The 11,640-nt window shown below is 42.0% G+C and overlaps 3 protein-coding genes across 8 annotated transcripts in view; 1 reads left to right on the top strand and 2 right to left on the bottom strand.

Annotated features, from left to right (window-relative positions):
- LOC116185128 (tetraspanin-3-like) overlaps positions 1-1,786 on the bottom strand; it is an 8,866-nt gene extending 7,080 nt beyond the window's left edge. For 2 of the 3 annotated variants that reach the window (XM_031508817.1, XM_031508815.1), the window contains exon 1: positions 1,292-1,786. The gene's annotated coding sequence lies outside the window, so the exon portion shown is untranslated. Of the gene's footprint in view, positions 1-1,012; positions 1,250-1,291 lie in introns of those variants that run through there. The other variant, XM_031508816.1, reaches the window with a different exon arrangement.
- LOC102676856 (cadherin-99C) overlaps positions 1-11,640 on the bottom strand; it is a 132,785-nt gene that overhangs the window by 18,253 nt on the left and 102,892 nt on the right. For all 4 annotated transcript variants that reach the window (XM_031508807.1, XM_031508809.1, XM_031508810.1 and 1 more), the window contains 11 exons: positions 11,138-11,278; positions 10,772-11,056; positions 10,410-10,583; positions 9,720-9,929; positions 9,330-9,461; positions 8,431-8,547; positions 7,887-8,285; positions 6,953-7,581; positions 6,248-6,478; positions 5,461-5,690; positions 4,361-4,720 (listed from right to left, as the gene is read on the bottom strand). In XM_031508807.1, coding sequence (XP_031364667.1) covers positions 4,398-4,720; positions 5,461-5,690; positions 6,248-6,478; positions 6,953-7,581; positions 7,887-8,285; positions 8,431-8,547; positions 9,330-9,461; positions 9,720-9,929; positions 10,410-10,583; positions 10,772-11,056; positions 11,138-11,278 — 2,871 coding nt within the window. In that variant the 3' untranslated portion in view covers positions 4,361-4,397. The remainder of the gene's footprint in view (positions 1-4,360; positions 4,721-5,460; positions 5,691-6,247; positions 6,479-6,952; positions 7,582-7,886; positions 8,286-8,430; positions 8,548-9,329; positions 9,462-9,719; positions 9,930-10,409; positions 10,584-10,771; positions 11,057-11,137; positions 11,279-11,640) is intronic.
- The window catches only part of LOC102672530 (uncharacterized protein C15orf61 homolog), a 91,111-nt gene continuing 81,374 nt past the window's right edge, over positions 1,904-11,640 (top strand). The window contains exon 1 of the mRNA XM_031508818.1: positions 1,904-2,125. The gene's annotated coding sequence lies outside the window, so the exon portion shown is untranslated. The remainder of the gene's footprint in view (positions 2,126-11,640) is intronic.

The raw sequence follows: 11,640 nt of genomic DNA on the forward strand, positions 1-11,640 counted from the left end.
TATCTATTACTCTCTTAATTCTCTCGCGACCCAAATTTTTCTCGAAAGATATTCTCCAAATATTTATAAAGATAAAATTATTATCGATCGATCTTCCATTCGTCGAAAAATCACGAATTTCAAAAAAGTTGTTACACGAGGGAAAAAAAAAAATCGTTTAATTAATCGTAGATCGAAATTTGTTTGTTCACGTTTTCTCCACGCGTATCCTCTTCGTTCGCAAGATTAAAATTTACCGTGCCTCGTTAAAAAAATCTGCACGAGCGATTGAACGCTCTCGCTAATCTCTAAAAAGTTAAAACGCAAATGAAAAAAAAAAAAAAAAGAAAATGAAAAGAGAAAGAACGAAGGTTAAATCGTACGTACGATCGATGAATCTTTCGTTCTTATTTTCGTGCTACAACGAAAATTTCTTGCACGTTGATCGATAAAAAATTTATAACTCTGGGACAAAGAACGAAGGATTATATAGGTTATGTATACGATCGTCGTGGTCTTTTGAATTCTGGGGATACGATTATACAACTCGAACAACGTGCACGCTTTACTTGAAAAGAAAATTACTTCTTTTATCTTCGAATATATTAATTATTATATTCGGGATTAACCATTGTGAGATCCATTACTCGATGCACGTACTCAATTCAATATAATAAGGAAAAATCCACGAATTAATAACACGAGAAAAAAAATGAAAATTAATTAATAATCCTTCCTTGCATTAATTAATCCCTATTCCATTAATTAACGATTAACGTCGCTCGATTTTGGACGAAAAATAAACCGTGAAACGAATAAATCGTTATACAAACCGTCGACCAAGCATTACACCACTAAACATTCGATTAAAATCGCGATAATTTCTCTTCTTTTTCTTATAATCCACGAGAGAGAAAGATTAAAGTCTAACGAGAATCCTGACCGATCTTCGTCTCTCCCTTTAATTTATTATCGCATTATTATTAATCGATACACACACCACGATGGAGCGCACAAAGTTCTCGAACAATACCTTCCACGAATACTCCCATTTATCTTTCCATCGGTCGGGATATTACCATCACAACCACTACCACCACCACCACCACCATCATCATCATCATCGTCATCATTATTCTTGCAAACATCGAGGTACGAACTCGACCGTCGTCCCGATCCCCTGTTGATTCGCCCAGTTTCACGCTTCGCTCGACGAGAAAGAAAGAGAGAGAGGGGGAGAGAAAGAGAGAGAGAAACGAAGGGCGGGAAACGCGGGGTTACAGTGAAGCAAAAACTCGTAAAACGTACGTACACGTTTACATCCCACATCCATCGATCACCATATAGATTCACAGGTGGTCCACGATCACACCGAAGGTGGTCAACAACACCTAGCAACAACACCACTTCTCCACCGAAATCCTCTTCCCAATATATTCGCCTTCTCCTCCACTTTCCTTCCTTTCCTTCCTCCGCGAACAGGGGATCTCACGGCGGTAATCCCTCTCGCTCGATCGTCGATGCGTAATCCTGGACGTGGCTGATCGTGGCCGGCGAGGAACGAGGAGGGAACGAGGGAAGGGGGAGGGGTGGGCAGGAGAGAATAGAACACGCGCAAGAGACACGAGAGATCGATCACGATACGATATCTCACGTGCCAACTCTCCCGTGCGAGGATTTTCTCTTACTACTCGAGTGAGCAACAAGGGAGTACCCTCTACCAACAGGGAGTCCCTCTCTGTACCGATCGAGGATCCCGTACGACCGAGACGACACTGGCGAGGGCAGATGCTCGCTTGCCCAGCTCCTCGATGCGCGCTCATATACATATCTCTTTCTCTTTTCTTCATCCGCCTCGCCTTCTCCACAGGTCCACGGCGCGTGTGCGTCGCGTTGGAACGGCGCCGACGCTCTCTCGTCTTGCTCCCTAGTCGATCACCGCTCGTTAATCCACGCGTTTCGACACGCTCGAGAGCCGCGCTCTTCCCTCGTTCGATGCCGTGTTTCAACGATCGTGTTTCCAGCACGGATACCATCTCTTGTATCCTTTTCCCAGAGTTCGAAATATCTCGAGGACGAGGGGAACGAAAGAGATGGACGAACTGGACGATGGATCCGGAATCCGTCGTTTTGGGACGAGAGACGAGTGAGTTTTCGCTATTTCAAGTTTTTTTCGCTTGCGCGATGTTGCGATAACGATATATCCTTTTCGTTCTCTCGGGAGTGGGACAAAAGTTACGCGGTCGGCGTAACTCGAATATCTTTTCTTTACTTAGCTCGTTTTTTCTTTTTTTTTTTTTTTTTTTTTTTTTTTTTTTTTTTTTTTTTTTTTTTTTTTTGTATAAGAGAATTTCGTAAAGGGGATTGGAAACGGACGAGTTTGATTTTCGGTATATGGTATGTGGTATAACAATATGGCAGAGGGGGGATGACTTCGTTTGTCGAATTATATTCGTAATTTATGTAAATATAATAGATTTATTAAAAGTATTAACAATTTTTTACAGCATTCGTATTTCGTTCATTTCACGCAACACGTGTATAACTATATATATATTATATATATACGTAAATGATTGACGCTCTAGTCCACGAATTGACGATACGGATCGTTCTTTTTTTCCTTATTTTTTTTAACGTTTCCTAAATAAATCAATCGAAAGATAAATTCGTTATGATACAGTCGGGATGTTCGCCGCACGACTAGAGATTTAACCGATCAAGTCTCGCGATTTGTAACCATTCCTTGCTCCACCTCGTTCTTCGCGTTAAAATTTTAAAATAATCGTTTTAAGTACAATATTTCCCGATCGAATCGATTCCAAGTATCCCAATACTGGAAAACGCATTCCGCAGAACGTTTCACGCTACAATTATTATCCCTATTTGTTAAACACCTGCGAAAAATTTAGCGCTTTGAAAAACACTTCGGCACGTTCGTCAAAAATATCCGTACATCTGATCCACAGAAGATATATCACTTTCTTACGGCGATGAGTTGACGATCTCGATTATTCGAACGAAAGAAAAGAAAAGAAACTTGGTCGAGGAAAAAAAAAAAAAACGAAAGAGCGAAGAGACACAGGATGCGTGAATTGTCGAACACATCTTCATATCTTTTTTGTAACAACATACGCGTAACAACGATATGCCTACCATTGGTCGAATCTCGTTAAAAAAAAATAATAAAATAATAAAATGAGCAAACGCGCGATTATAAATAAAAAAAAAAAGATCTTATTATACAATATTACAATAGGGGGGAGGGTCTCTCTCGTTACAATTATTTAAGTTCACGGGCCGATCATTCGTATATTCACAGTATCACGCATTCGTACGATCACATTCAAACCGCATTTATCTTTTTTTTTCTTTTTTTTTTTTTATAAATCGATTAACGTTATTTAATATACTTAACAACTACGTTGCGTGGACGGTACGTTGCAATCGCTATGATTTTATTATCCGCACATTTTTCAAGTAAAAATCAACGCGTAGTGTACGAGAATTCCGCGAAAGAAAAAAAAAAATATCCGATTTTCTCGTCATCAATAGGGACGAGACGATGAAACTATTGCACAACAGGATCCTCGAAAAAAATTGCCCAACATTTCCGTAGATCGAAGAAGCTCGTTCGAAAGTCGAACGATTGTTCTCTTCTTTTTCTTTTTCACCCCCCTTCTCTTTTAAACGAGGACGCTCGATCTCGACGAAAAAAATCGTTTCAATATCCCCGTATCGAGACGAAGAAAAAAAAAATCACATTAAATTGGTTCATTCGCGGAATCGATGGCAGAATTTCGTTGTACAGTCGTGACGGATCCCGAACGATCCGAACAAACAATATTTCTCAAATATCAAGAGGAATTGTTCGCCCACTTTGAAATAGCTTTCTCGTCGAAAGTCTTTCCCTTCGGAGAGAAAGAGAGGAGGGAGGGGGCCTCGCTCGTTTCTTTCCCTCGTCCCTCCTCCTCTCTCGCGCGCCCGACCTCGTTTCCTCGAGTACAAGTAGCGCCGCCTCACTGTTTCGTCGGGCACAATGCTCGCGATTGAAATGCTCGCCACGCGGAACAAATGCTCGCGCGCGCTTCGAAAGAAAACGAACCGTTGGCATCCGTCGGCTTTCAAACTTCGTGCCTAAAAACCTACCAACGTTACACGTTTTTTTTTTCCTCCCACTCCCGGCGTGAAATTAATCTCGATAAAAAGCGCTCTTCCCTCGTGTTCTCATTCAAACGGACAGAGAAAGAAAGTTCGAATCTCGAGTAAAAAAAAAAAAAAAAATCTCGCGAATAAATTTCTCTCTCTCTCTCTCTCTCGAGATGTATACTCGAGGGAAGAATGGCCCCGCTCTGGTCGAAACGGGAGGGGAGGGGGGGAGGAGAAGTAGATAGCGCGTTGGAAATAAGCGAGCTGGTTTACAACTCGGTGGTGGTTTCGACGGGGCTCTGCTCGCCCAGATACGTGAATCCCAGATGGGAATAGTCCCTTTTCTCCCTGAACGTCACGTTGTCGTTGGACGGGCTCGGGCTGAGCAGCGAGTCGTTGCCGTGGTTGTAGAGCGGGTTGAGGACAGGCGTCGCGTCGTGGTTGTTCAACGTGGTGTTCCCGTTGCCGCCGTTGTTCTTTCTTCCGAGGGTGGATCGCCGCAACGAGTGGATGTTCGCATCCGCGTGGGTCCCCGCTATACTCGAGGCGCGCGCCGTTGTCGCCGCCTCCGAGCTTACAGGGCTCTGTTGACCTGCGGATGGTCGGAAACATAAGTGAACGTAGTGATGAACCCTGTGTTTCGACGTTGTTTCTCTCGTTATTTTGCCCGACACAGCTATTTTCCATGTACGAGAGCGAGCGAGAAAACGGGGGAAAGGACGGGGATGGTTATATATTATATTTTTATCTGTCGGGAAAACGGGACGAAATTTCAAACGAGAAACTTTTCTGCTCTCCGTAAATCGATGCTGGGATCGATGCCGGAGAGTCGAGGAGAAGCGAGTCTTCTGGTGAGTGGGTAGAGGGGAGGGGGAGGAAAAAAGTCGATATATATTGGAGGTGGATGTATATTTATAAGAGTTTCGGAGTTTAGGGGAAGGATGAAAAGTGTGTGTACGAAGCGATATAGGGAATTTATTGGGGAGGGAGGGGGGATATGTTGGAAGTTTAACGCGTAATTAGTTTGCATTCTCTTCTCTTTTTTTGCGCTCTTATCTTTAACCTCGTTCCCTTTCGATCGCGTGATACTTTATATACATATTCTTGTAAAATATTTTTATCGAAGGTAAAAAAAAAAAAGAAAAAAATAGTCTTGTTCTTTATCTTTAATTTATCATCGCCTCGCGTTGAGAAAAAAATAATCTTTGACAAATTCGATCGATCCAAATCCTTTCCTTAACTCGTTATATACATTCAAAACGTAATAATAATAATTACGAATAATTATAATTGCTAAACAAAATCATATTTATAAAAATGTTTTCCAATTACCGGTACTCTCTCCGTGATCTTTGGTAATGTAGCTAACGTTGTCCAGGCTGAACGCGTGATTCTTATTGCTGAAATCGAGCTGAAGGTCGTTGTAACTGTCGTTGTCGTCAACAGGCACGCTCATTTGAAGCACCTGCGTCTCATATTCTTTCAAATTCGGCTCCACATACACAGGATCGTAACGGGGTACCACGTACATTCGCTGCATCCGTTCCTTGTACGCCTTGTATCTGTGTATCGAAACGAGAGAGTGAGAAAAATTCGACTATATCGAAGCTCGAGTCGTGTTCGAGTTATAGCGAGCGAGAGAGAACGATACGAAGAACGGCCGACGCTATCTTAATGACGGTACTAAACGTTTTAAGAGAGGCGACCAAGTCGGAAAGTCGTAATTAATTCTAATGGGGGTAATAAAGGGAACGATGAATTTGCACGGTTGATACTCGTTAACCGAATGATGAATATTCATTTCGACGCTTGAAAACCTTTTTTCTTTCTTTTTTTTCACGCGATACAATTCTCGATGAAATTCTCCAAATCGAATCGTGAGCTATTATACACGTTCGTACAATATTTCTGTCCCGTTATACATTATTAACGCTAAATTCTTCCACTTCTTCTCACAATTATTGGAGATCGAATCCGTAATATTACCGCTGTATATAAATTTCCACTTAATATACACATTATAAAAATTGTTCGAAAATAATCGAAATTCTTTCACATCTTTAAATTAAAAAGCTAAACGGCTTCTTCGAAAGCGGAGAGAATTAAGCTCACTACTCACCTGGACCAGGATACGCAAATGTAGATTATACCAGCAATTCCTAGAATCAGTATGACGCAAGCGATGATGATCAGCGCGTATGGGAACACCTCGCCGCTGAAAGCAATGGCGGTCTGAGTGCGTATTGGCTCCGGTGGCATCACTGGCGCGTGGATGTCTATCGCGTTGGCTCGAACCAACGTGGACACGTCGAAAGTGATGTTCGACATGGCCGTCTTCTCGAATATCGATCTGCAACCCGCAACCATTGATTTCGTTACTACGACCGCTTTGTTAAGTACAAAGTCCAAGTCGCGAATAAGTACCAATGTTAAATCGTTACGTTGACTCGTAATTGTTTCGTGGCAATGTTCGGTTTGGTAAACGAGACAAAAGTGGAGGCAATTTTAAAGCGTATATTTTTGAAAATTCGAGACAAGTCAAATATAATCGCTTGTGTCAATTTCGCGACGCAAAGCTTCGATATCTTTGACACAATTTTTTCGCGGCCTATATCGATTCGTGAAGCGCTTTGCGCGGTTTACGCGGTTATCGCTAAAAAATAAAATCGACAAACCTCTTTTCAACTATATTAAAGCTCATGCATATACGTGCACTTTTTTCTGTACGCGTTATACGACATTCGATCTTTCGTAAAAATAAAAAAAAAATAAAAAATATATTTTAACTAACTTACATTTGCACATGGATGGAAAAACATCTCACCTTTGTATCCTCGAGCTGTTCCTGTCCAAAATAGCCTCGGTGTCCGGATCGATGGCGTAAAACCACACGTCTGAATCCTGAGGATACATCTCGATAGTTCCATTCTTCGTCAAATTCTTCCTCACTGCTATCCTGTCTATCCCGACGAGAAGCTCGCTCTTCTCCTCGATGATGCCGGCAATCTTGGACGCCTCCTTCTGCAACGAGTCGGGCGACGCGTCCTGGACGACGAGTATCATCAGATTCTCCTCGCCTATAAGATTCACTATCACAGGGGCGACGATGGAGTTGAAGTTGTCGGTCGAGTTGGGATTATCCCGAACTCGAACGTCGAATTTGAAGGGAAGCTCGGCCGGGTCGACGTTGTCGAAGGTCGCGGTCGTTCTGATTATACCGGAAGACGTGTCCATCGCGAAGTAATCCGATCCTCGCCCGCCCAGTATCCTGTACTCGAGCTTCCCGTACTTTCCGTTGTCCTTGTCGTGGGCTTTCACCTGGATCACCGTTGAACCGAACTGCGCCGACCGCGGAATCGCGGCGAAGTAACGCCCCCTCGACAATTTTGGATCGTTTTCGGGAAAGACGAATTCTGGCTTGTTGTCGTTCACGTCCAGCACTTGAATCTTCACCTGGGGATTCAGAGGTGAGAAATTTGAGATATTGGAAGTTTTTTATATTATTCCTTTTCCCTTAGATCCCTTCTATCATTGATCATTATTGATCTGTTCGATTTTTGTTAATTTAGATGGTTAAATCAATAAAGAGATCTACGATTTTGGCGACTGCTAACGTACACGGCAGATTGATGGAATTTCTGCTTTTGATAAAAATGGCGAATTATATCTCTCTTTTTTTAAAAATTAACGAAAAGACCGATTGTACATATGACTGCTTTGTAAAAACGATATGGGTCGATTTAGAGAAAACTTCTCACCATGGTCGTATTCCTGCCGGAATTCAACAGGCCCGACAGAGATTCGAGTTTAATTTTCACTTGATAAGATTCCGTCGTTTCGTAATCCAAAGCGCCTTTCTTCAATTTTAGGGCGCAATTCCTCTCCTCCGTGACGCCAGCCTCGAACAAATCGTCCACGTTCCCGCTGTAAATCTCGCATTTCAACGGGGTCGTGTCGTGAGCGTGGCTGTTTATGATGGTGATTATCTTGATAAGAGTGTTGTCGCCCGCGTCCTCCGGCACCTCCACGTTGTACGAGTTTTCCGCGAATCCTAAACCGATTTCCGGAGGCACGGTGGCAACATGGCGAACGTAAACGGGCACCGTAGTCACCGAGGATAATTGAGGCTCACCCATGTCGTACGCTCGCACGTCGACCTACAATGATGATCGAGATGGATGATCGTTTCTATATCCATCAATCATGCGTCGTGTAAAATGGATATTGAAATGATATTGGAATGGGACAAAACTAACAAGAAAGAGGGAGATTCTTTTACGAATGAAATTAAAATTATCGTACCTGATACTCGGTGTCCGTTTCTTTCCGCAAATCGTCCCTCACTCTGAGCACACCGGTGTCCGGATCGATCATAAAATATTTGTTGGCTATTCCACGTCCCACGATTTCGTATCTTACCTGTACGCGACGAAGAAATAATAGGGCAATGGAGAAAATTAACAAGTAGAATCGTTAAAAATTTCTAGAGAGACGTATCGAGTTGTTCGGAAAGTAATTTCGTTTTATTTCACGACGATGAAACGTCAAGTCGTTTCACGCGATCGTGGAATTCGAATTCGTATTCGATTTCGTAATAATTTCTCGAGTCGTTGTTTGTCGATTTGCTTCGATCGGTGCATCTTTATTTTATCTTCTTGAATTTCAATTGGTCTTCCAGAAACGTGGCGCATTTTAACGTCGAAATTGTCGAAATTTTGAAAACCAATTTCACTGGCTACCGTTAATACACTTTTTCCATAAACTTCGCGTAACTTTTTTCTTGCCTGAACAGTATTCTTCACCTTTTCGGTAATAAAAAAGTAAAATATGCCGAAAATGTTTCTTTCGATCTCGCATCTTTGCTACCACGCACGAGAAACACAACCGCCATATTCGAACGAATTTTTCTTATACGAATAAAGCATGAAATGCCAACTCTGAAAATATATAATAACTACGCGGTTTAGAATGAAGTTGGCTGGATAAAAACGTTCGACTAGCGACACTCGTGTGAGAAAACGAAATTACTCTCCGAATAACCTTAGAATCAGTCAATGATCGATCGAGCCTCGCGTTTCTGTTACCCAAGATCGATTCGAATCGAAGATAAAAAATAGGATAGATAGAATGGTCACGAGTTAATAGCATAAATCGATCTAATCGTGGTCAAGATCCGTCATTCGGGAATTAATCGATCGTACCTGATTTCCGGGTGCAGTACCATCCGAATCCGTCGCTATAAGATTAATGACCGTTGTGCCAATGGGAATGTCGTCGTCTAGTGTAATCGGGCGAGGAACTGACGTGAACACTGGCGGGATGTCGTTAACATCCTGGATAAGGAACAACAACGCCGTTCTCGATCACAATAAACACTTACTATTCCTGAATTAATTAACTACACGATCGATAACCAACATCGATCAAAGTAGAAACGAACACGCGAAAGCAACCAAAGATACATACATACATACATACATACATATATATACACATATATATCGATACGATACGATAAATTTGAACGATTCGGTTCGACGTAAACAGAAAAAAGAACAAGGGAACAAAGAGATTCGATTGAGGATCGATACCTGGACGTTGACCACGACCCTCGTAGTGGAGCCAGGCAAATCGCTCGTGTTCTCCACGGTGCCGATTATAAGGATGTGTTGGCTCTCTCTCTCGTAGTCCAAACCACGGGTCGTTTTTATCACTCCTGTCCTCTGGTCTATGGCGAACAGTTCGGTATCCCCTTGCTTGATCATGTACGTGATCTGCTTCTTTGTGTCCGGATCATCGGCCTGGAAGCGGATCATCTCGTTTGCTTTTAGACAAGGAGGAGGACCGTCCGTTCGACCAGAATTTACGCTCCCTTCCGCCACGATGGCGAGAATATATAAATAAATTATTTCGCGCGCCGTTTCATCGACGTCTGTTGTATATACTATGTAATTGTGCTCGAGTTGTGTTGGAAAGAGGGTGAAAAAAAAAAAACTCGATACAAAAAGCGAATAAAAATTAAATACCAAATTTTATCAATTTAAATATGGAAAATTCGATTTTCCTCCCGAAAATGAAAATTTTATAAAGTGTGCATTTTTGATGGTAACTTTTTTTCCTCTACTATTATTTTTTTTTTTTTTCTTTTTTAATCAGATTATTGGGAATATATCATAATGGAAACGAGGCAATGATGAATTTACGAACAACCGTTAGTTTTCGCTTCGGTCAAGTCAAGTTTTTTTCTCGTTATTAAGCGGGAAATGACTGGAAGTACCCACCGTTACTTGAAGCACCGTGTAATCCGGTATATTCTCCTTGACTCGTGCCTCGTAGCTGCTCTGATGGAAAACGGGAACCTCGTCCTCCACGTCTATAACTTTCACCGTCACTGTTGCGGTTGCTAAACGATAATCAGGAGCACCGTCCCTCGCGGTCACCACAAATTTGTATTCCTGAGGAACGTAATCTCTCCTTGCAATCTCCGACTTAAAATATTCCCTTCGCCTCGCGAAACCTCGTTAATCTCAAAATCGACTCGAAGATACGTTCTTTTCAAGCTTATATAAGTTAAGATTAAAATTCATCAATTTACAAAATGTGGAAAATTTGAATTGTAAAATCAATCCTCGCGATTCCTTACGTCATTCTGCTCGTAATCGAGGACGATCTTCGTCAGCACGTCCCCGGTTTCAGGATCGACCGTGAATGGGATGTCGTCGGGGGCGAAATACGTTATTTCCGCGTTTATCCCTTCGTCCGCGTCCTCCGCGTGCACGCGGCCGATCAATTTCCTGGCCTCGCCCTCCTTCACCGAGAATTCGTACGGGAGGCCGACGAATTCCGGATTCTTGTCGTTGATGTCCGTCACTTTGATGTTCACCGTCGCCGTGCTGAACAGGCCGCCCGAGTCCTCCGCTTTTATCAGCTTTACAGCGGAGGGGGAGAGGGGTTTTCAATTCGAAGTTCAAACTCTTGATTGATCAAGGAATCGCATCGGTAAACTCACCAGTTGATAACGGGTCAGGTCCTCCCTGTCCAACTTCCTTATGACGGTGATCACGCCCGATTTGTCGCCGATTGCAAATTGGCGCAGGTCGTTGCCCGAGACGATCGAGTACGAAACTGGATCGTTTTCTGGATCGACTGCCTGTTAATGAAATTAAGTTAGAAATGAAATCGTTTTTTCCTTTTTTTTTCTAATTCTAATAAATGTGTTGCAACAGGGACAGATCTTTTTTATTTATTTTATTTAGAGCAAAATATTTAATTAGATTTTTTTTTATATACATGCCTTGGAAGAATTTCGATGATTTTCTGAAGATACAAAAATTGAGAGAATGCAATGAATTAAATTATCATTTTTAATAGGAAAATTATCTTCTTGGTTTGACAAAGTTTGCAGAGAGGCAACGAAGACTAAAAACATCACTAATTAATCAATGTTTTTAATTCTAATCATTGCATGCAAAAAAGATAGAAAAATTAAAATTTGCCGCAAGTCATATTTAA

Source organism: Apis dorsata, unplaced genomic scaffold (genome assembly GCF_000469605.1).
Source record: "Apis dorsata unplaced genomic scaffold, Apis dorsata 1.3 scaffold_102, whole genome shotgun sequence".
NCBI lineage: Eukaryota > Metazoa > Arthropoda > Insecta > Hymenoptera > Apidae > Apis > Apis dorsata.